A 24,706-nucleotide genomic window follows, 5' to 3' on the forward strand; every position below is an offset into this window, starting at 1 on the left:
TGCAGGAAGTTTAGAATAAAATTCTGTACCCAGAAATATTTAGAATGCAAAGCCTTGAACTGTTGAGGCAGAGTCTAATTTATTTTAAACTATTAATTGCTTAAGAAAAAGGAATGTTAAAGTGTATGGGCTATGAACAATAGTTTTGCGCTAAACATATTGGTATAGACTTGATGAGCCAAATGGCCCATTTATTTGTTATAAGACCCTTTGATATCCAGTATTAACATGAAGCGTTCGGTTTATCTTGTGTCCATGCCAAACTCCTTCTGCATTGCACCAACAATATGGCTTAATTTCAACCTTGAAAGTACATTTGCTGTATCAGTGAGATTTTCCACTCCCAGCAGAGCATCCTTGCCTTTTTGATCGAGGCTCTTCAAGTGCCAGTTTGTGTTAAATTCGGCAGGGTGGGGGGTTCTTTATGCTGCCCACCCACCTTTACAAAGTCAAGAATCAAGCAGCTTTAATTCTAATTTTATGTAGCAGCCAGCAAGGCCACTTCTTCTTAGGTGAGAACACAGTTGGAGTCTGAGTTGTAAATAAGTATACAGATTACCATTTTTGGGTGAATAATGTTCGTGGTGCCAGGCTTGCATTTACAATCTGACTGGAAGCTAATCTTTATAGATAGATGGGTTCTATCCTACAGAGACCCACTGTGTACACATAAGGCTAGCTCCTCACTTTAACGCATGGCTTGCAAATCCAAGCCTTCTAAAATTTAGTTTCCCAAGAAACCTTTTTCAGAAAAGCCCAATCACCACCTTTTGAAATGACAGATTTTGCAGTTTCAACCTGACAAAAGGAGTTGACCTACAGTTCTGTATATGTAATCAAAGCTGTAGGGGAATCAGACCAGACACACTTAATTGGACACCTGTGAAATGGACTAGTCGTTTTCTAGTTTTTGATCTGAACTGTTCAGTTCACTGGTGTATAGACAGTTTCACTATTGAGACCATTGCAACAGGCATTAAAGAGGCAAAGTGGAATGCTGGAAATCCAGGAGAAAATTCTGTTCTGGTGGAGGTTCTTATTTGAAGTCGTGTATCTCGGCAGATTTGACCTGTGTGTTTTCTGTTCCTGAGATGGAAGTTTTAACACTAACACACAAGGGTTGTCCTGATGGCTCTGTTGATTTAAAGCAGTGAGGCCTTGACTCTTTAGCTTAACAAAACCTGGATATTTGGGTGAACCTGAGAAGCAGGAGCCTGTATTACAATTATCCTCAATACTCTTGAGTTTGGAGTTGGGAAACATATTTAGCCCAGGTTCCCACTGACTTGACGGACGGGCCGACTATCTAGTGATTCCCTGTTGGAGTTGCATGTGTGCAGAAGCCAGCTGAAAAATTGATCTGGTTCAAGCTTGATGCCTGTTGTAGTCAAATAGATGGCTACTTTGAAAACTGTATTTCAGTAATGAGTCAATGCACTGAAGGGTTTGGTGTGGAGGGGAGATCTAAAGTAAATGAAGTGAAGTGTTTTTAAAGTCATTTGGCAGTATTTTTGTTTTACAGTTACAGATAATTTTAAAAAATCCCATCAAACTTTAGTTTAATTTTCTGTTTCACTCCTGGCTATTGAAGCAAATTTTGTCCCTTTTGATCCATTGCTTTTGAATGTCTCCTGGCACTGTTTGATATTGAGGGAGGAGGTGGGTGGGAGTATGTGTCAGGCTTGAGGAGATTTAACCGTACCATCCTGACGTGCAATTACAACTCTGCTCCCCTCTTCTCCACGCCCCATATGGAAATGCCTGTCTTCTGCTTGCCAGCTCTACCCTGACAGCACAGGAGATTGGGAAACAAGACTTGGTTTTCCTGCCTGTCTGTCGCTTCATTACTTTAATTTCTCAATTCTGGAACACACATTCTTGCTATCCAAAGTGTTGTTTTCAAACTGCAGCCAGTTTGAATTCCTTTTAACCTGGCACACTTGCTTTACATGTGATTCTTTCTCCCCAGTTCTATTTTTCTCAACTTAAAACATTCACAGTCTGTCTCTTATGTTTCCAGTGGCCCAATCAGAATAAAGTAATCCTTTCTATGATGGTAGATGCAGCTGACAAAGCTAATTAGGTTAAAGTTTCTTCACTGACTCTTCTATGATAAATTCATCTTTGTGTAAATGGGTGCAAATGTTTCACTTAGTACCATTCCACAAAAAGCACATTACAACTAACAATGAAATGTGGAGTTGCATGAAAAAGACTTGATTGCAACAGATAAAGTACTCGTGAATGTAGTTGTTGCTATAATGTAGGAAAATCACCAGCCAATTTATACTCAGCAAGTCCTGACAACAGCAATGAGATGATTAGCAACCAAAACAGAAACTGAAATACCTGCAAAAACTCAGCAGGTCTGGCAGCATCGGCGGAGAGGAGTACAGTTGACGTTTCGAGTCCTCATGACCCTTTGTTTTGGATTTCCAGCATCTGCAGTTTTTTGTTTTTATCTCAATGAGATGATTAGTCTTTTTTTTTGATGTTGGTTGAGGGGTAAATTTCTGCCAGAAACTGGGCAGACCTCCTCTTGTTCCAAATAGTACTATTGGATCTTTTACGTCCACCCAAGAAATAGCAGAAGGGGCATGACCTTGGTTTAAAGCTTCTTCCAAAAGATGGCACCATTAGTGCAGCACTCTCTTTTATTTTCAGTTTTGAACTGGAGAGTCAGCCTAAATTGTGTTCAGGTAGGTCCACAGAATAGTTCCATGCCGCTTCATTGTTTTACAGATGACCTATGTGTCTTGTCTGTAAGGTGAATAATGAGGCAGATGTTCAGTGGGCTTCATGTAACTGCATCTGAAGCTTAATTTAAATTGACTTCTCAAGATGGTACATTTTATGAAGTCATTGTACCCATTAAGAGTGCATTCACATATTTTAAGGTAATTGCTCATCTATTTTACACTCTTCCCATGTATAGCTGTGCGAAATCACAGCCTGCCCTGTCTGTCTGATACTTGCAGGAGGAATGTATTGTCATATTCGGCCACCTTGTGCTAAAAGCAGTAAGGGGTCTGAGGCAATTTGTTTGGTTTTGGGGCTGAGTTGAGGTTGAATGATTGGTAGAGGCATTGAACCCCAAAAACTATCCAATGAATGGGCTGCTGTGCTGAAGGGGCAATTTGAGTGGGGATCCAAGGATTAGCCTGATAATTCCCCTCAGCGTATGTTGAGGGTTGGAAGGGGGAATTTGAACAACAGTGCAGAAAGAAACAGTAAAAATTTGAAATGAAAACTAAATTCTGGAAACACTAAGTGGGTCAAAGTGTCTGTGGTAGTGAGAGAGAGAAAAACTGAGTTAATGTTTGACACTGATGGCCTTTCATCAAAACTAGAAGATGATAGAAATGAACCTAACTTTGTCCTCATCAATTCAGATTGTCCGTATAAATCAAAGTTAACTTAAAATTAAAAGTCACATCATGGTTTTGAAAACCAATTCAATCTCTAAATGGTGCTACAAAGGGAGTGCTAGTGATTCAGTTTTATTACTGTAACAAATTAAAATATCTGGCTGAAGCATCCTCAATTTGCCGCAGCTACCATGCCAGTGAAGAATCCTGATAAATGAGTGTTACTGCCGAGTGATGCTAGGGGGGAAATTGTGACGAAATGTACTAGTCATGCAGCAAGTATTAGCCTTGTTGTCAGCTTTTGCACTGACAGTGGCAGATTGAGCAACTAAGATCTGTTTTGTTTTTTATTACCTTTTTCAAAGTGCATGTCATGTGAAAGTGTATTTGTGGTTAGTGATTGCTAGCCCAGTTGTTGCTTTGAATTTTTTTTGATGTCACAAACAGCTGAGGAAACCAGCCAGCTACGTTTATAGGAAGCCACAGACTCCCCTGAGGCATGCACGGTGTACCCACCCTATTGTTTATACAGCAACACCAAAGTGGCTCAGGTTTATTTTGGTCACGTTTTTATTTTAATCACCAGCTTCTCCCTCTCCCTCAGGTGCTCTCTGGGTGTGTGTAGTACTGAACCCTCACTGCAAACAGGAGGAGAAAGCTGGCTGGCTTGAGCTGCTCAGGAAGTGGAACAACATGGATGTCTGCCCACAAGAAGATGGTAACTATGGCAATCATGTCAACGAAACCCCTAGCATTACTGCTGGTATACAACACAACTCAAATCGAAACCCAGGTATTTAACATGTTGTTTTGTTGGAACTTTCCAAAAGCAACAAAAATGCTGTAACAAATATTTGTCACAGTTTCCTATCCACCCTTGTATAAACTTTGTAACAATGTTAAGTGGAAAAACAGTCTGTGTGCATGTGTCCCCCTTAACAACAGGGTGTTGCGAAGAGTTGTGGTGATGTGTTCCTGACTCCAATTCATTTAGTTATGGTTTCACAGATGGCAAATATCTCTCACTGCCCTCACTGCTGTGATCATTCTTGGTGTTTAAGGGATCTATTTGACCAAGAGGATACTTGCCTCTAAGTTTGATCAACACAAATGTTTTCCAAGCAAGGGTTGACATTTAGGAACAAGAACCCTTTTCCCTTCACTCCTTTCTTCCCTGTCCCTTCACCCCAAGGCCTGGCACATCTGAGCAGTATTTGCTGCTATCTAGATTAGTTAATAAGTCATCAGTTGCTGGAGACCTTTTTGAAGGTGAGGTGAAAAAGCAGTGTCCTGGACTGAGTGACTCTTGTAGTGGCAGTGCCCTTGCCTTCTCTTTGCCCCCAGGGCTCTAAACTCATTATATGTTAAACTAAGTACTGACTGGGCTTCCTGACTCCTCGAGGTGAGCAGATAAGCTGGTTCTTCAAGGTAGTTCCAAGTGTGTCTCCGTGCAGAGCAACTTGACTTCTCTGTGGTCAACAGGCTTATCTGCACTTGGGACCTTTTGGTAACAGGAGTTGGAGAGTTGACATGAACCCACCAAATTGGAACTTGAATTATGTTCCACTCCCCTACCCGATGTTGACCTCATTATTAGCGACGATGGTTCATTCCTAGGCATTTACTTATCAGTAAAGCTAATGGGACACTTGGGGTATATTTATAATATGTAAAATTGTAAGTTAAAGCATGTGAAGTCAAATGGTGTGGCTACTTTTGTATAAATTGCAGATTTGGATTAGCTGGTAGGGAGGGATGGTGGTATAGTGGTAATGTCACTGCACTAGTAATCCAGAGGCCCAGGTTAATGTTCTGGGGACAAGGGTTTAAATCCCACCACACCAGCTGGTGGAATTTGAATTCAAGTAATCTGGAATTGAAAAGCTAGCCTCTGTAATGGTGATTGAAGCCATTGTTGATTGTCATAAAACCCATTTGGTTCACTAATGTCCTTTAGGGAAGGTAATGTGCTGTCCTTACCTGATCTGGCCTACATGTGACTCCAGACCCACAGCAATGTGGTTGACTCTTAACTGCCTTCTGAAATGGTTTGGCAAACCACTCAGTTTAAGGGCAATTAGGGATGGGTAACAAATGCTGGCCTTGCCAGTGACACCCACATCCTGTGAACAAGTATAAAATTATATCTGCATTGTAATGAGATTGTGACAGTAACCCAGAACGATTGATTGATTGATTCTAGGCCTTTGATGGTTACGCTTCTGAAGAGTTTCAGTTAACAACTTGGATTAGCTGATTAGGGATGATGTGTTACTGGACATTAGATGAAAGATACTCAACTCCTGATCATCAGCAAAGTGATGGAAGGTGTTGTCATCAGTGGTATCAAGCAGCTCTTACTCAGCAATAACTTCCTTCGCCCCATGACATTCAATGGCATACTACCATCGCTGAATCCCCCATTATCAACATCCTGGGGGCTACCATTTCACCAGAAACTGAACTGGACTAGCTATATAAATACTGTGGCTACAAAAGCCTGTCCACCATCTACAAGGCACAAGTCAGGAGTGTGATGAAATACCATCCTGACTTGGAATTATATCACTGTTGCTAGGCCAAAACCCTGAGCTCACTTCACTCCCTGACAGCACTGTGGATGTCCCTAATATGGACTGCAGTGGTTCAGGAAGGCAGCTCGCCACCCCCACCTTGAGGGCAATAAGGGATGGGCAGTAAATGCTGGCTTGGGCAGTAAATGCTGGCTTAGCCAGCAATGCCCACATTTGTGAATGAATAAAGGTATAAATGGGGTTTAAGCAAAAAAAAGCTTGAGACAGTGAACATAATAGTGCCAAATTCACAAGCCTTTGAAATTGATTTCCCTGTAGAATAGTGCAGCTGTGGGAACAGGCTTTGAGAGAAGATACTTGATTTGGGGGTCTGCTGACCTTTTTCAAAGGGAACAGGGTTTGTTGAGGCGGGTTTGAGGGCTATTGATTTTGCGACAGTAGGGGAGCTTAGTAGTAGGATCAACTGGTTTGATGTGAGAGTTGAGTGGCATAAAATAGTCCATAATGGCCCTTTCTCCTTCTTTACATTCTGAACAGTTGAGTTGAATATTCAGTTTGTTTCGAATCTGAGATCGAGTAATCTTTTCATGTTTTCTTTGGATGCTTGAACTTTTGGGGCTGGGGATATTGTCACATCAGAAAGTTCATAGCATCAAAAAAAACTCTTTAAAAGTTCAGTCACTGGTGGTCTTGGGGTTTTAAATATGATCTGTAGTTCAAAATGTTTGAACTTTGTAACTTCTTGCATTTATTCATGGTTGTATTTTTTGGACTTCAAAGTAACTGAATGTATTGCAGTAGATGGCTTAGATTGCTAATACAGTAAAAATGCAGTTAGTTCTGCTCTGTCGAAACTAACTTGATTGATACTGTGGAACTATTTCCAGTAAAGACGGCTTTGTGAGTTGACAGTGCTGCTGCTGCTGTTCAGATTTGCAACCCTCCCAACCTCAATTGCCAGACAGGTTTGGAACGCAAAGTGCAGTATGTCACAGGCAGGTCTGTACAGGCCATCTGCCTGAGGACTGCATGGCCAGCATGTGGAGACACGTGGAGCGCTCTGGTCACAGCAGACCAGAGCTTCATGACCACTGGCTGCCATGTCCAAAGGCCACGGCCAGCCTCCTGCGATTGAGAGGGAGAGCACCCTGAAGAGTGGACGACTGATACTGTGCTGCAACCGTTAAGGGGCAGGATAAGTTATAGTTGCATTTGTGTGCGTGTGTATATGTGAATCACACAGGGGAGTGGCACTGCACAAGTTGGTGCCTACCAAATTGCACAGGCTAGATTTGTAATCTTGCGAATTCCATTCGGAGCAAGACATTCCTGTTTGGAGGGGCAGAAATTGGTGAGCAGACATGGCAACTGCTTAGAAAGCAGATCTTGAGTAGTGTGTAGATTAGTCTAGTCTATTTCCTAAGCAAATGGGATGATGGCTGACCCCCCCCCCCCCACCCACCCACCCACCCACCCACCAAAAATCAACAAGGGACCAGTTTTATTTTCTGAAACACTCTCCCTTTTTCTTGAAGATGCAGCACCATGAGTGCAGCTTGGATGTTGGCCACTGTCTTCCCCATACCCCTCTCTCTATTTGCCCCAAGTGTGCATCACCCTATGTGACTCTGGGCAGTAAGCACAAGGTTATTTTAAAGCTCAGCATGAGAGGGAGTGGTGCCCTGTATTTGCAGTGCTGCAAACAGCAGCAGATGGCGTGCAGTCCTGCTCCAGACAAGCATCCACACTCGAGGATTCAGTGGATAGTTGTCAGCAGTAGAAAACCTTGGACTGTTTATTTTCAATGTTGTGTTCCCAGGTCCTGGGGCACTAAGGACAATCGTGGCAGCCCAACCATTCTCACCTGAGATCAATGAATTTAGAACAGACTTGGGATCAAAGCTGCAATACGTAAGTGGAAGCTAGTTATGGACATTGGGAAGAAGGGAGCAGCAGGATATGCTGGTAGTCTGAGATGAACTATGGTGAGAGATGGATGTATGGATCACAAACACCAAGATAGACCAACTGGGCTAAATGGTCTGTTTCTGTTTGATTCTAGACTGTGTGGCTTAGTGCTACATTAGATGGAATGTTGGAGAAAGGGAGACAGAGACCAATTCAAATTTTATTTTTATTAATAAAGCATAAAGCATCCTGGGTTTTAACAATAGGGGCATAGAAGGAAGTTATGTTAAACCTGTGTAAAATGCTGGTTTTGCCTCCTCTGGAGTATTGCATCCAGTTCTGGGCACCACACTTCAGGAAGGATGTGAAGGCATTAGAATGGTTCCGGGGTGAGGAACTTCAGTTACGTGGGTAGATTGGAAAAATTGAGGTGGTTCTTAGAAGGTTGAGAGGAGATTTGATAGAGGTGTTCAAAATCATGAAGGTTCTGGACAAGGTAGATAAGAGAAACTGTTCCCATTGGTGTAAAGCTCAAGAACCAGCGAGCACAGATTTAAGGTAATTGGCAAAAGAAGCAATGACATCATGAGTAAAATCTTTCACGCAGCGGGTGGTTAGGATCTGGAATGTGCTGCCCGAGTGTGGTGGAGGCAGGGCCAATTGAGGTTCTGAAAAGGCAATTGGATCATTGTGAAAAGAGAATTTGCAGGGCTACTGGGGGAAAAGGCAGGGTGTGGTGAATTGCTCTTTCAGAGGGCCAGCACAGACATGACAGGCCGAATGGCAGCCTGTGCTGGAACCATTGAATCTGTAATAAAATCCCAATTTTGAATTTGCATAACTAGACAAAATTTGGAATGGCTGACCTTCGAACCTATTGTCTTGTCTATGGAGTTAATTCTGTGTGTGTGTTGTTTTGCGCTGAGGTTGAGCAAAATTGCAGAACAATGAAACAGTATTTCTTAACTCTAGCAGGATCCCGGAGAACCGTTTTTGTGCGTGCAATAGAAGCCTGTGGTCTGGACTGGAAGGACTGTCACCTTCGAAAAATTATCAGTAGTGACAACTACACAAACCAGTGGAGGGATGGAGACCGGTCACTCTTCGACTCACAGGGGCGGCCCCTCTGGCTCGGTAGGTAGAAGATTTTTGTGGTATAAGAGCGTAGAATTGCATTTTCTTCCATCTCCAGGGACATGGTAATGTTCTGTGTCAAATACCACATTGGACTTCAGTGTCAGAATTGTACCAAAAAAGATACGCAACAACAACTATTGCTTTTATTTACATAGCCCCTTCGAAATAGTATGGCCAGACGCACATCATAGGAACATAATGAAGCAAAATTAAATACCCAAGCTAATAAGGATATTGGGGCAGCTGTCTAAAAGCTTGGTCAAAGGGGTAGGTTTCAGACAGTGACTTGAAAGAAAGAGGTTTGGGAGGGAATTCCAGAGCTTGGGGCCTAGGCAGCTAAAGGCACCGCCACCAGTAGTGGAGCAATTATCAGGAATGCACAACAGGCTAGAATTTACAGAGATCTCGGAGAGGTTGACCGGGTGGAGGAGGTTACAGAGATGGGGAGAAGTGAATTTTTAAAATTTTGAGACATTACTTGGGACTTGATGCGTGTTAGGAAATGGGCCGCAGAGCTTTGGATGACCTCAAGTTTGCCTCGGGTACAATGTGGGAGACTGGAATAATCAAGTCCAGAAGTAACTCGGATATCAACATCTAAACCTGCACTTCACTCAGCAAATGACTTTAACACAGGAGTCAAATAACTAGGATTTATTTGATCCTGCTAGAAAGAATAAGGCAAGCTACTTGTCTTACCACTAAACGAGATTAATTTTTTCCTGGAGAATGTCTGTTGTCCTAAACAAAATATAATTTGGTATTTATAAGAATGTGGGTGATAGTGTTCTTGGTAACTTGTATATTACAGGGCAGTTTCCTGAGACTTGTTTCCTTGATTGCTTTTTGTCCTCTTGTAATTAACTGTTTCCTATACAGTCTATTCTCTCTCCCCTGCCCCAAATATCTACCAGACTGTCACAGTTGGTAGTTGACCCTTAAGCAAAATAAGACAACTGCGATTGCACACAGATCCTGAGTACATGTTATTTATATTGATTGCCTTAGTACACATCATAAGCAACTGAATCATATTAGACGGTCTGACTACCATTTCTTTTTATATATACATTGAGGCAAAATTGTCAAGCACTTGCAGCAAAAGTTCAATATCTAGCTTGCCAAACAAAATCATTGAATTTAATGTAAAGTTATTACAGCGTGCGTTTTTTGATTGTTGCTACTCCTCCTGCCTGCACCACCATGTCCCCTGCTCACAGACGAGTGCTGTCACTGCTTGATTACCAGGAAGTACATAATAGCAGCCTGGTGAAGATTGCCTGCCACCAAGGGGTGCCTGGCCACTGCAGCTCACTGGCCTTCATTGTGCCCAGAGCTGAGCACAACAGAGTACAAGGTTGGCAGGGAGTGGTGTGGCCTTAACCTGCCTTCCACCTTCTGGTGGTGCACACTTTAGCTCAGTCAGGTGCAATCATTGCTTCTTCTTCCTCAATATATATATATATATATATATATCTCCACTTTGTTTACACGAGCATGTTGAGAACAGATGTTTTGGCTATGGGAGACTTTCCAGATCCCAGCTTGAAATCTATATTCAGAAGTGGCTGTGGGAAACTTGCATTACTTGCTGAAACTTTAATTTATTTTTTGTGTCAAATGCTTTATGCTGCAGCTTTTTTAGCTTTTCCTTTTATTCTCTTAACCTTCCTTGCGTATAAATGTAAATAGAAATTTGGCTTTTTGTGAAAGTAAATTGAAGCAGCCCACCATCTAAAGGGAAATAACTTTTTGAAATAATTGATTTTATATCCACTGCTGAAAGTTCTCTAATTTTTATAGAGCATGTCCCCACTGCTTGTGCCAGAGTGGATGCACTGAGATCGCACGGGTACCCACGGGAAGCTCTTCGTTTGGCTATCGCTATTGTCAATACTCTCCGATTGCAGAAAAGGCGGCATTTGGAAACGTACAAGCAGCAAAAGAAGGGTAATGGTTGTGAGCTACTTGTTGGAGGGGAGGGATGGACTGCAGCTCTCCATAGTGGTAGAAAGCTTGCCATGATCCATGGGCAGCTGAAAAATTGTCAAGCAGATTTTGTGTTTTGGCTTTGATCTTGGTGACTCTTTAAACCAATACCAATCTATGTAGCAGGAAAAGTTTCTAGTTTCCTGCTTGACAGTTTACCAAACTCACCTGTACCATGTTCCTGGTTGACTTGAGTCTTCTAATTTCCTTTGAAAGTATACAGAATTGCTTTAAAGCAATTGCCTGCTTAATTGTCACCCCTTCCACAAACATTCAGTCCCTCCACCACTGACAGTGGCAGCAGTGTACACCATCTACAAGATGCACTGCAGAAACTCACAAAGGCCCCTCATACAGCACCTTCCAAACCCATGACCGCTAACATCTAGAAGGAGAAGGGCAGCCGATACATGGGAACACCACCACCTGGAATTTCCCCTCCAAAGCCACTCACCATCCTGACTTGGAAATATATCGCCATTCCTTCACTGTTGCTGGGTCAAAATGCTGGCGCTCTCCCTAACAGCACTGTGGATGTACCTATACCACATGGACTGCAGTGGTTCAAGGTGGCTCACCACCACCTAAAGGGCAATTAGGGATGGGCAATAAATGCTGGCCTGGCCAGTGACGCCCACTTCCCATAAATGAATTTAAAAAATAAGTACTTTGGGATGTTTGAGAGATACAGTAAGGTGCTTTATAAACAGAAATTTTCTTTTTTTTAAAAAAAAATCCTCAGGTTAGTGTTGTATGAATAAGTTTGGTAATGTAATTTGCATTTAATAAGCATCAGAGATTCAGGTCCTGAGGCTCCATGGCAGGGATAAGGATGAATTTTATCATGTCTTGTTTTTCAGAGTTGTTACAAAAAGGGGCAACAACCATTTCAAATCAGGAAGGTTGGGTCGGACATCCTCTGGATCCTATTGGGTGTTTGTGCAGGACCTTGCTCGAAGCTTGTAAAATGGAGGATGAGAGCTCCATTTTGTTCACTGGTAAATGCTCCAATTGTTTCCTTTCAGGGAATTTGATTAAGGGTGTGGCTTTAGTTCTGTTCAGTTACTTGCCGGTAGCCAAAGTGGCAGTTGTGATGCTATGCTTGGTCCTGGCTGTGTTGTAGGGAGGAGGAGAGCTGGTGTTGGAGGAAACCGGACTCTGCGCTCCTGCTCATGACAGAACTATGCTGGAAACTGTGCACGGTGGACAAGGATGACACTGTGTCTGGCTGTGGTGACTTTCACAGCCCAGTCAGCACACATCCTCCAGGACATAAGAGCAAAATACTGCGAGAGCTCGAAGTCTGAAATATGAAACCAAAAATGCCAGAGATACTCAGCAGGTCATGTAGCATCAGAACTTGAGCCCTCTGAAGGGGTCGTCAGCCTGGAACATTAACTCTTGTTAATCCTCCAAGTTTCTATGTGTAGATTGACCACCTAGATGGAATGGCTGGAATTGATCCACTAGGTAAAATTCAGAGATGGAGATTATGTGGGTCGTGATGCTCAAAAATAAATGTTGCTCTTGAAGAAAATGGCTTTTGTAGCTCCTCCCAACATATGAATGCTGTGAAAGACCTACAGAATGAAGGATGGGCGTTAGTGTATTAGAGATCAAAACGGAATAGTGAAGTTCTGAGTTAAGATTATCCAAGTCTTATGGATAATCTGGCAAATGATATGAATTCATTTGACCAAGCTGATTTCATGTTGCCAGGTGCTTCTGGGTGGAGGTTAATGCAACAAATGCCAAGCTGAAGTAGTGCTTGGTATGAAAATTCTAGACATTCAATGAATAGTGACTGTACAGAATGTCACTGCTGAGTATTGGATCACTGTATTAGGGTGGTCACATAATTACCACTGTAGCCAGTATACCAGATTTTACAAGGACGGTGCCTTTGGGAATGATCCAGTGTAATCCAATCCTGATTACCCTTTTAGTAACCATTCCATTCAATGAGAAGGACTTTAGTTCATCACTGTGAATTTCTGTTGCACAGTTTAGTGATACTTGTAACAGAAATGATTTGGGAACCTGTATTGCTATTTTTCTCTAAATGGTTCCTGTTCCTTCTGTGATTTTGATGTGATGAAAGCCTTGTAACATAGCTATGTACCCCACAACCCTAATCTTTGTATTGTGCAGCTCAAAAATGCTTTTAACAGCAGCTGATTAGAATTCATTGAACAGGAGGAAATGCAATGGGTGTAAGCAAAGTATTGATTCGCAAATAGAGTTGACTTGTCTTCTGAAATATTTTTTGTTTAAAAACCCAGATAAGTCAACATGATGTAATTGATGTTTCTGTTCTACTTGAACATTTTCAGTAGGGAAAGCCCAAAACAGCCTCTCCTGTGAACTCCGTTGATGCTCTTTAATACTAAGTGTTAAATCTTGAAATGTCTCAAGCGATGAATCATTCTCTGGGTCACTGATTAATGGTGACTGAATGAGTTGGTGTGTTTTCTTTTTTTGGCTCCATGGGATTCTATGATTCTAACCAGTGTTGGGGATTCCATTAATTTTTCTGTGAAAACCACAAGCCCTTAATCGTGACAATTGTCAGTGCTTGCATCATTCTGTATACATTTCTCCCCTTTGCTTTCCCTGTCCAACAACATACTTTCTGATTTTTTTTTTCTCTTCTTTGTTTTTAAAACACCCACCTGTAAATTGGCTCATTGGACGTTTTGGTTATTTTCAGATTCAATAAATGATATTCGGAAGCCAGTCTATCAGCACTTTCCAATTCCTGGCAGCAGCAACACAGGAGAGTCCTACTATGCTCTTGCACTTGAGGTGGCACTAATAGGATTAGGGCAGCAGAGGTTAATGCCAGAAGGGCTCTATGCCCAGGACAAGGTCTGTCGAAATGAAGAACAGCTTATATCAATGCTGTCTCAAATGGAATTTGATGAGCGGCTAGTTCAAGTTTTGCGTAAGCAAGCACTCTTATTACTGGAAGGTAAATTATTTTTTAAATTGTAAGAAATAAATGTTTTTATTTGTTAAGCTCTCTCTCTCACTCTGTCCTGTGCCCTTTGCGAAGGTTTTGAATCCTTGCTAAGCTAGTTTCAAGAGTGTTGCCCTTCAGTACCTCACTTGCTAACCTGTTCTGCATGAATGCGCCTAGGCAGTGTGAGCAGTCTATTTGCCCGCAGATGGATGCGGAATGAGACCCCCGCTAAGCCCAGTGGCCTACGAATAGTGATGAAGATGAAGAACCCTGGCCTGTTTTCCCTGAACTGGAGACACAGGCCACTGTTAGTGCAGCAAACTCGGGAACAGGTTGGAGGCAGAAATTCTGCTCTGTATACAATAGGCTGGTCATTGCCTGAGACAGCTGAGCTGCAAGTGTTAAAAGTGTTTTTTATTAAGAAGTTGTAATAATTGGCTTGTACAAAATGTCCCTGCCCCACATTTAACTGCACTTGGCTTGATTTTTGTGGTCTAGAAATAATCACTTGGGGGTGGGATGGTGGGGTCGGAGAGGAATCTTGGTGGTTCTTTCCTTCCTAAATTGACCTTATGGTTTTTATCTGTTTATTTGCCTCTTCCAGGAGGTTAGCGATGGGTTGGGGAGCAGGTGGTTGTAGGGAATCATGATGTGAAAAGTATCATGACTAGTTCACAAGCTCCATGACTGGCCAAGCTTTTCCAGCCCATTTTTGTGTGCCTGTAGGCGCACACAATTGAGCTCCGCCTTTTGATTTAACTTGTCTTCTGCTCTCATCATCATTGTACATGGCCTGTGGATCCATATTTTCTTTAACCTGGACCAGTTATTAAACACTGAATAGGTGCACCAGCTGCAGCTCATTAAAAAGTAATGTCCTTTCTTTGTCAGATCAAATTTTTTTTTTTTGTCTTTCTTCAGTCGCAACACCTGAATGTTCTTTTTCAGGAACTGTTTCGTAGGAGGTGTTTTATTTTTTCAGAAACTCGCCCTTAACTGGAGATCTAATTCAGTCTTTAAGAAGCTCCTGCAGTTTGCACCCGTAATGCGCTTTTTGCATACTGTAGTATAAAGTGAAGATTTGGATCTCCGAAGCATTTTGCCACCAACTCGGAATGAAGGATTACATTGCATAGAACAACGCGGATCAATGTAATAGGAGAAACAAATTGGTCTCAAAATTTCCATTGCGAAACAAAAAACCCACTGAAGAGTTAACCTTTACTTATTAACCACAGTGACATCGGTGCAGTGCTGAGAGTGTGGTTGTTTGGCAAGATAAAGGTTAAATATACTCTAGCGCTCTCTCTCTTTCTCTCTCTTTTCTCTCTCCCTCTCTCTCTCTTCTCCCTCCCTCTCTCTCTCTTCTCCCTCCCTCTCTCTCTCTTCTCCCTCCCTCTCTCTCTCTTCTCCCTCCCTCTCTCTCTCTTCTCCCTCCCTCTCTCTCTTTTCTCCCTCCCTCTCTCTCTTTTCTCCCTCCCTCTCTCTCTTTTCTCCCTCCCTCTCTCTCTTTTCTCCCTCCCTCTCTCTCTTTTCTCCCTCCCTCTCTCTCTTTTCTCCCTCCCTCTCTCTCTTTTCTCCCTCCCTCTCTCTCTTTTCTCCCTCCCTCTCTCTCTTTTCTCCCTCCCTCTCTCTCTTTTCTCCCTCCCTCTCTCTCTTTTCTCCCTCCCTCTCTCTCTTTTCTCCCTCCCTCTCTCTCTTTTCTCCCTCCCTCTCTCTCTTTTCTCCCTCCCTCTCTCTCTCTCTCTCTCTCTCTCTCTTTTCTCCCTCCCTCTCTCTCTCTCTCTCTCTCTCTTTTCTCCCTCCCTCTCTCTCTCTCTCTCTCTCTCTCTCTCTCTTTTCTCCCTCCCTCTCTCTCTCTCTCTTTTCTCTCTCTCTCTCTCTCTCTCTTTTCTCCCTCCCTCTCTCTCTCTCTCTTTTCTCTCTCTCTCTCTCTCTCTCTCTCTTTTCTCCCTCCCTCTCTCTCTCTCTCTTTTCTCCCTCCCTCTCTCTCTCTCTCTTTTCTCCCTCCCTCTCTCTCTCTCTCTTTTCTCCCTCCCTCTCTCTCTCTCTCTTTTCTCCCTCCCCCTCTCTCTCTCTCTTTTCTCCCTCCCTCTCTCTCTCTCTCTTTTCTCCCTCCCTCTCTCTCTCTCTCTTTTCTCTGTCTCTCTCTCTCTCTCTCTTTTCTCTGTCTCTCTCTCTCTCTCTCTTTTCTCTGTCTCCTGACTTGACCCAATTTATTTAGATTACTTGGGATTAACGTCAATTTTGTAGATATAATCTTGCTTTGACCTCTACTATTTTTTTTTTTTACTGTCTTTGTTGTACAGTGTGCTCACTACATGCTGGTCTAAATTTTAGAACCCTCCATAGTGAAACAGAAACCCAGTATAAGAACCAGTGGCTATGCCTCTCCACTGCAGGAGTTGTAAGGCAGGTCAACTATTGGCTTAGTTTCTGCTGATTGGTCAAGAGAGGAAAAGAGCTCTTGTTGCAAAATGACCCCAAGGGAACCCTGTAAATGGAGATCTATTCCAAGTTTCTAAATTCTTTCAAAGCACCCTGGTGAGATTAGAGGTAGTTAACAGGAAGTTGCCTTTTTCCTTAAAGGCATCTGACCATGGCATTTACTGGACACTGAATGTCATTAGTAGCCAACAGCATGTTATTAAGCACAGACAAACGCATTACTCCTGAAGATGTTGACTCCTATTAATACATCATTTGTAAATGCTGGCAGCCCTCTGTTCTTGGTCTAAACAGCCAAGCCCTGGTAATTGAAGCAGTTAAGTGAGCACATCTGCCCTCATTTGTGTCCGATTTTACACTCCCTGGTTAGGAACATTGAGAAATGGAAGCCTGGGCTTTTCTTATTTCCCCCTCCTCCCCAGCCCAAGAACTAATTATGCCTCCTTGTCACCCTTGGTCAAATTTGCAGGGCCCAGGGAGTGAATCTGTACTTCTCAGTTTTGTGCTGTGGAGCAAGTTATTGGGGAAAAAGCACAGACCAGCATTTTTATTTTTAAATATGAGGATCTGCCTATTCTCAGAATCCTTCTCTTCAGAGGAAATGGACATTAATAATTTGGCTTTTATTTCTTCAGGAGGTCCATTCAGTGGTCTAGGTGAGGTAGTCCATCGAGAAAGTGTTCCCATGCACACTTTTGCAAGATACCTGTTCAAAGCTCTCCTGCTCCATGACCCTGACCTGGCCTACAAAGTATCTTTAAGAGCAATGAGGTAGGTGAAATCCTTGAGGAAAATATTTTTAAACTATATTATACACAATAGTTGTCCACTACATGGGAAGTGTGCTGAGTTTATTTGGCCTTCTAAAAGCACACTTCAGAAAAATGATTGTAAAGCTGATCGAGGATCTCTGTGTAAATGACATTACAAAGGCCTCAACCTAGAAACCAGTGTCCTGATTCATAGTGTACTTGATTTAATGTACATGAAGGTGGAAAACCATTGTCGTATGGGCTTTGTGCATTGAATGAGTGCAATGAATATTTCTTAGAGGTGGGAGAATTTGAACAAAGTACAGGCTTTGTGGCAAGAATTATCTAATCAATACTAATGAAACACAAGTCTGTCTTTCTTAGCTAATGCAGATCGAGTTTTTTTTAAATAAAAACAGATCTCGGTGCATTCAGTTGCCCATTGCAAGGGTGTGTTGCTCTTAAAGAGCAGGAAATATGCAGTATGTATATTGGTCAATGAGTCACCTCTGAAGCAGGAGGCATTGCTGTGTCGCTCTCGGTGTTTTGACAGCTGCAGTTTTGATGTGACATTTCAGAGACCAGTGAGTGGTATGTTTAAGGGGGCCTTGCATGACGCCATTTGACACGCATTGCCATGAGCCTGTGCTGTCACATTAAAATAACGTGGGCTGGAAGTTGGTGGCTGATGAGATGAGGAAAACGTCTCTAACGGGGTGTCACTCGTCTGTTGCTTATCTTTGTGTGGGTTCCCTTCCTCGGCTGCCTGAGCAACTTCAGTATTTCTATGACTTAACGGTACTAACCACAGACCTAGCTAATTAGTCCAAGAGGCTTCCCTCTAAACCACATTTTTCCAGAGAGCTGCCACAAGTATATTTTCCACTTATCGGTGCTCTGGTCCCGAGTGAAAGCTTTCTGGGTTACATAAAATATATTGCACAGAAACAGGCCATATGGCCAACGAGTCCATGCTGGCTTTTGTGCTCCACTGGAGACTCCTCCCATCCTGCTCATTTAACTATCCATTTAACTCTCTAATCCCTTCTCCCTCATGTTCTTAACCAGCTTCTCCTTAAATGCACCTATGCTATTTGCTCCAACTACTCCCTATGATAGCAAGTTCCACGTTCTTTGCATCCTCTGGGCAAAGAAGCTTCTCCTGAATTCCCCATTGGTTTTATCAGTGACTATCTTAAATTTATGGGCCGAAGTTTTGCTCTTCCTACAGTGGAAATGCACTCTGCATCTACCTCTATCAAAATCTTTAATTTTGAAGACGTCTAAAGTAGGTCACCCCTAAGCTTTCCCTTTTTCAAGGGAACAAAGGCCTAGTCTATTCACCCTTTCCTTATGGTATAATCATACTTGTACAACTACTTTTTTCACCCTTTACAGTACCCCCATATCCATTTTTACAACATTGTGACAAGTACTGTACCCAGTACTCCTTTTAACTGGATTTAAATGCTCTTGGTAAGATGGTGGTGACTCAGTTTAATTACCTGTCTTAAAGTGAAGATAGGTAGGAGTGGAGAACAGTACTAATCTCTCTTTTAAAAATTCTTAGAAGAATATTGGCAGGATGAAAATTTCTGCTCGTCTTAACTGCAGTTTGAGACTTGTTGACAATTTGAACACTAGCTTCTGACTCCCGAGTAGCACCACTGAGCTATAGCTAACCCTCGCCTTGGAGTCATAGCATTGTGGGTTCAAGGGCCCACTTCTTTGGCGGGGGGAGCACCCCATCACCCCCAAAGAGTCTTGAATGCTTGACCTACCTGACGCCGCAGTGCAGCACTGAGGGAGTGCAGTATTGTCGGGAGTGCAGTATTGTCAGAAGTGCTGTCTTTTGGGTGGACATAAAAGGCCCCATTTGAGGGAGAAGAAGGGTGTTCTTCCCAGTATTGTGTCTAACGTTAATTGCTCAACCAACATCACTAGAACAGGTTATCTGGGCATTATCACATTGCTGTTTGTGGGTACTTGTGTGTAAATTGGGTTGCTGTGTTTCCTATATTATGATAGTGGCTACGTTTTAAAAGTACTTAATTGGCTATAAAAGTGCTTTGGAAATCCCAAGGTCGCTAAAGGTTCTATATAAACGCAGTCTGTCTTCAAGTTATTCCAGGACACCAGTGGTCAGTTTACAATTGACTTGTGTTTTCTTAGGTCTGGGGATTGGAAAAGAATTAGAAAATAGTTTGAGAGTTCCTGCTCTCTCTTAACAGTGGTCCTTGCTGGGCTGTGTGCTGATAGGGTATGGTTGCCATTAATTGCAATGCCCCCATGGGCCATGGCCTTTTATATTCTTTCACCGGATGTGGGTGTTGCTGGCTGGGCCAGCATTTAATTCCCTTGAGAAGATGGTGGTGAGCGGCCACTACTCAGTGCCTTTTTGCAGGGGAAAGGTGCTGATTGTTGAAAGGACAGCATTTGTGGAACTTTGTGAATCGGTGGCATGGGAAGGGAGGAGTGCAAAATGAGAATTTGGAAAAAAAAAACCTCTTGTCCCTGTCATTGGAGATGGCGGAAAAAGTTGTGTTCCTGAATCTCTGCTGTCTCATGTGGCAATTAGGTGGTGATTAGGAGCAGTCCTTGCGTTCTTGCAGAGAGCGGCAATGCTCCCTAGATTATCACCATTGGAATCGGAGGGGTGGAAGGGAGAATGCAAGGCTGACTGCGGAATCGCAGCTATTAAATCTGTTTTAGCACAGTGCACTGGCTGCACTGCATGTATATGGCGGATGGTGGCGTATTAAACTCGTCACATTCTCAAGTAGGAAGTGAGTGGGGATCACAGGAACAGGATTGTGTCCTCAAGCTTGTTCCATCCAATGTTTATATACTTCAACTTCTATTTACCTGCTTTTGCTCTATCTCTTGATAACCCTGCCTAACATAAAATCTATCAGCTCTGGCTTTTGAAGACTAAAATGGCTCCCATCATCCACGGTGGTGTGGGGTAGTGAGATCTAGATTTTTACTAGCCTTTTGTGTAGAGTGCTTCCTGCAATTTCCTATTGCAGTCCATTAGGAACCATTGTTTCGACGTTGCGTCTTGTGTTCAGAATGGTTGCCCCTTCATTCACTTTTTTTTGCTCTCCTTCCAGGCTGCCAGTGCTGGAATCTATGGCGCCAGCAGGTGACGGCTCTCACCCGCACCTTGTAGCACTCGTGGATCCAAGCCGCTACCCACGCTGGTTCATCCTCGGGCACCTTGAAACTCAACAGTGTGAGCTGGCATCCACCATGTTAACGGCTGCGAAAGGTAACACCGGGCACTCATCGGCTCAAAACACAGTAATACATTGCAAGTTCCCTGTCCCTGTGTTAGTATTTTATTTTGGTTTGGGCACTATTGTTGTGAATTGCAGTTGCTGGGAGCAAAAAAAAAAGTATAATCCACACTCCCATAACAGCAAATTCAACTAGTGATGGTGAAATCCTTTTGTTTGCAGTATGATTTTGAGAAGGTTAAAGAGAAACTTCAAGTGCTGGAAATGCAAAACGAAGGTTGAGATGGTTGGAAATTTTGGGTAAGGAGTCAGCATCCAAAACAGGAAGGTGTCTTTTGTCCAACAGTTTTGAGGTAGAGACAGGGTAGATGGGAATGTGGAGTTGAGCTCACAATCAGATCAGCCATTATCTTATTGGACAGCGGAGCAGCTTGGGGGACTGAATGGCCTTCTCCTGCCTCTAATTCATTGCTGAAGAATTAGCCTACCTTTGGATACTGACTGCTCTGTGTACTTCTGGGGGGCTTTTTTTTGATTTGAAGAACAGACCCCCTTTTAAAGTCCGATTTTTTTTTTTAATGTGAATTTTATTGCAAAACATAGGCGCACTCCTCCCAAGCTGGCCCTTCTCACTCCACAAGCTAACTTCCCACAACTGAATTCCTATAGTCACCTAAGTCTGTTGAATTCCAACTGATAGATGTAACAATACAGGAATGTAGTTCTTGCTGCCAGAACTGTTGGCTTATTTGTAATGGAGCCATTTTGGACCCAGAAGCGTGTGGGCGGAACCACCTGCTCATGTTTCCACTGTTTGCAAACTGCAGAGAAAACATTAATGGTGCCACCAAGAGGCAACTGGTTATCACTGCACAGAAATAATTCTGACTTAACTTTTAAAAGCAGTGACCACGTTGGGGGGGGCGGTAAAAAACGTGTGGAGGGCCTTTTGCAGCTGGAATTAAATAATTTGCTTCAACTTGAACACTTCTAGGAAAGGTAACTAATAGTTTTACCAACACTGCATTTTAACAAAAATAACACTTAAAGTAATACAAGGCTAAATTGAATGCATTGTTCTGAATATACCAGTTGCCATTTTTGTCAACTCGTTTCTTGACCAACTGAGCTGCACTTTTTCAGGATTATACATTTTTTTAAAAAAGCCAAGCTAACAACTTAGCATGAATTACTTTAACAATACCCACAGTTATAACTTAGTTAATAGCAATAGGAAGAAAAGAAAATCAGCAGCTTGGCAATGCGGTGCTTAAGAAGGATACGAAGGGTAAGCTGGGTGGAGAAGGTGACGATGAAGTAGTAGGCCAGAAGAACAAGAGAACTCTTGAGTGATATCAAAAGAAGACAAATGCAGTTCTTCGGACATGTTGTCCGTGCAGGAAGGTTGGGGCCTAATCTCCACCGGAAGGATGAATGGAAGAAAAGCAAGAGGCCGACAGGGAAGGAAGCAGCTAGACAACATTAAAGACTAGTTTAACCAGAACTCCCAACAGCAAGGGCATCTGTTGTTGCTATGATTGGCAAGTTTGGAGGACCAGGGTCGCCTACACCACTCGGCCCGGCACTTACACAATGACAAATAGGAACAGCTAAACTAGATTTCCCGATACAGTTGGGTAACCCTGGTAGCTGTGCAATCGTTTGTAGAAATTCATTTCGGACTCTTGAAGTTCTGCAATCCCCTTCCTCATGTATCAATTCCTCTTCCCAATGTTTCTCAACCAAGCGTTCTACCCTAAGATCCCTGTTTTTACTGGACTTGCTTTCAAAACACAGTTTCTGAAACTCATGGTTTCCTGAGAAATGAGCTTATGAAAACGTCAGCTGTGATGTGTTCTGCTTCCACTTCAGTTTCTACCACTTTCATCTTCTCTCTTGAAAGCCTAAATATAAAATGGGAAATGAGTTGCTTCTGTGATTTTTTTTTTTTTTGGTTTTAAACAGGCACTTTCAAGTCCCTGTTATGGAGTTGTTTAGTCTTCCAGCATTGTTTGCTTTCTGCATGATCTTCAGCTTTTATTTCCAAGGCGAACCTGGGGCAGTTATGACATTTTATGTTAAATAGTTCTTGGGGAAAGCTAGCTCTTTGTCTTTAGAACCACCATCTTCTTGCACCTTGCAGTTTTTATTATATTCAGGAGGGCAGGTGGCAAGTTGTTCTGGGATTCTTCCAAATGCCTCCCACCACCTCACCCAAACTATACAATTTCAAGATGCAAGGATTGGAGCAACAGTTGATTTTTTTCCTCCCTCTGGAGGAATATCTCTGTACACATCAAAGGAGTGTGGCTGTGAATCTGTGCCTTCATATTATTGTTTATGCACCTGGCTTCTGATGATTCCAGAATAGCTTGGTGCAGATGGAGGCCATTCAGCCCATGGTACTTCGACTGGCTCCATGGTTCCTTTCCTCCTAACACTTGTTTATTTTTAATATTTCTCTTTCTAAAGCACTAAGCGCACTAATTCCATTATGGATTCTATTCCACCACTACTGCTATTAGGGAATTCCTTGTGGCAATCCATTTAAAAATATTTAACTCTCCTCACATCTCCCTTTTTTAATTATTTTTTTTAACGTTTAATTAATTTGACTAAAAATAAAAAGTGGTGATGTTTTCCCCAATGTGTTTTTTTTTAAATCAAGATACCTCAGGAATGCAGTACCAGTTTTGAGTCTTGAATCTTTTGTCCTTAGGAGACACTTGGTTCCTTACCACGGTTCCTATCAGGTCATTATGTATGAAAAATGTTATACACAAAACATGAAGCTCAGCATGATTAATGAGCCATAGGCTACAGTTCAAACCCCTGCCTGCTTTTAAGTGTTCATTTTTTTTTTGTCTCCTGGATTGATCAATTAATGCTCCCTCTTGTTGCAGGAGACCCAAAGTGGCTGCGAGTGGTTTTGGAATCCATTCAACAGAACATTCATTCTCCATCGCTCATATACAAGCTAGCACAAGATGCTTGCAAAACAGCTACGCCACCAAACTGTGCACCCGACATTACACTCCTTAATGTATCCCTGGAGCTAGGACTACAGGTGGGCCTGTTTTAGTGTTGTCATGGTATCTGTGACAGTTCTTCACGGTCAATTTGGCCTTTTTGAAATTTTGCCTTTTTCATGTTCACGTCTGCAGAATTTCATGGAGAATGTTGGAATTTACACAGTAATTGAAATTATCCTAACAACAGCTTGAATTTTATAAAGCACCATTACTGCAGAAAAATGTTTCCAGGCGCTTCACAGGAGCATTAGTCAAAGCGCAATGGGCACTAAACCACATGAGGATAGATTAGGAGTGACCAAAAGTTTGGCCAGATTCTATGGAGCATCTTAAAGGATGAGAGGTGGAGAGGTTTAGGGAAAGCTTGGGTCCTAGACTAGTTGAAGGCACTGTTGCCTACGGTGGAGCAGTTAAAATCGGGGATACTCGAGAGGCTGGAATTGGAGGAGCGCAGAGGTCTTGAGCTGTGGGACTGGAGGAGATTAGAGATGAGAAAGGAGAGGCCATGGGAGGATTTGGGAAACAAGGCTGCGAATTTTAAAACCATGGCGTTGCCAGACTAGGAGTCCAGGTAGCTCAGTGAGCATGGGGTGATGGGCGAATGGGACTTGGGCTAGGGGTAGGAGAGTCTTGGATGAACCCAAGTTGGTTGCAAGGTGGGAAGCCAGTCAGGAAAGCGTTAGAATAGTAGAGTCTGGAGATGAACTACAGTCTAAACATCTTTTTTTAACTCCTAGCATCTCCTGTCATTTTTACTGAGGAAAGGATTCTGCATCGTGTATAAAGCTATAAAAATAGATAAGACTTAATTTAATTTGAAGGGGCTGGGGAGAAACTGAGACTTCTGCTGCAGTCAGGTCAATCTCCTGTAGCTGCCTGTGATTGATGATTGACTGCATTTGCCCACAGCTAGTGTCCTGCTCTAATCCTGTCGTCTCAATAAGAGAAGAGTTTTTGAAACCATGCTTGCAGCACTAGCTTGGAGCTTGCACAATCTGAGTTGCTTCAAGTGTGGTTGATAATTTCCAAACTTCAACTCATGCCCTCTTGTAGATGTTTTTACTTCGAGAACCTCCCAAACATTGTGTAGGGCAGCACTGAGGTCAAATGAGTTGGAGTGAATTTGAAACCTATTGAGGAATTGAGGAGCTTTGTGCATTTCAGACCTGCAGATTTTGGGAGGTGGGTTACGGGAGGGTGTGTGCAGGGTGGTGAAATCTTGTGCTGTTTCAGAATAAGCTCAAAGATATGACTTGTTAAAATCTGCTCACCTGCCCTTGCACCTGGCAAGATATTGTAAACGTTTCCTGGAACACTTCCATGCTGCGCGCCCTTTC

The 24,706-nt window shown here is 42.7% G+C and overlaps 1 protein-coding gene across 3 annotated transcripts in view; it reads left to right on the plus strand.

The window, feature by feature from the left end:
* The window catches only part of LOC144668942 (zinc finger SWIM domain-containing protein 5-like), a 78,525-nt gene that overhangs the window by 48,697 nt on the left and 5,122 nt on the right, over window positions 1-24,706 (plus strand). Inside the window, exons 6-13 of one of the 3 annotated variants that reach the window (XM_078531432.1) lie at window positions 3,973-4,161; window positions 8,783-8,944; window positions 10,751-10,897; window positions 11,797-11,934; window positions 13,647-13,907; window positions 16,982-17,117; window positions 20,212-20,369; window positions 23,241-23,398. In XM_078531432.1, coding sequence (XP_078387558.1) covers window positions 3,973-4,161; window positions 8,783-8,944; window positions 10,751-10,897; window positions 11,797-11,934; window positions 13,647-13,907; window positions 16,982-17,117; window positions 20,212-20,369; window positions 23,241-23,398 — 1,349 coding nt within the window. The remainder of the gene's footprint in view (window positions 1-3,972; window positions 4,162-8,782; window positions 8,945-10,750; window positions 10,898-11,796; window positions 11,935-13,646; window positions 13,908-16,981; window positions 17,118-20,211; window positions 20,370-23,240; window positions 23,399-24,706) is intronic. The other 2 variants (XM_078531433.1, XM_078531434.1) reach the window with 2 other exon arrangements.

The sequence above is a fragment of the Cetorhinus maximus genome, chromosome 28 (genome assembly GCF_964194155.1).
Source record: "Cetorhinus maximus chromosome 28, sCetMax3.hap1.1, whole genome shotgun sequence".
Lineage (NCBI taxonomy): Eukaryota > Metazoa > Chordata > Chondrichthyes > Lamniformes > Cetorhinidae > Cetorhinus > Cetorhinus maximus.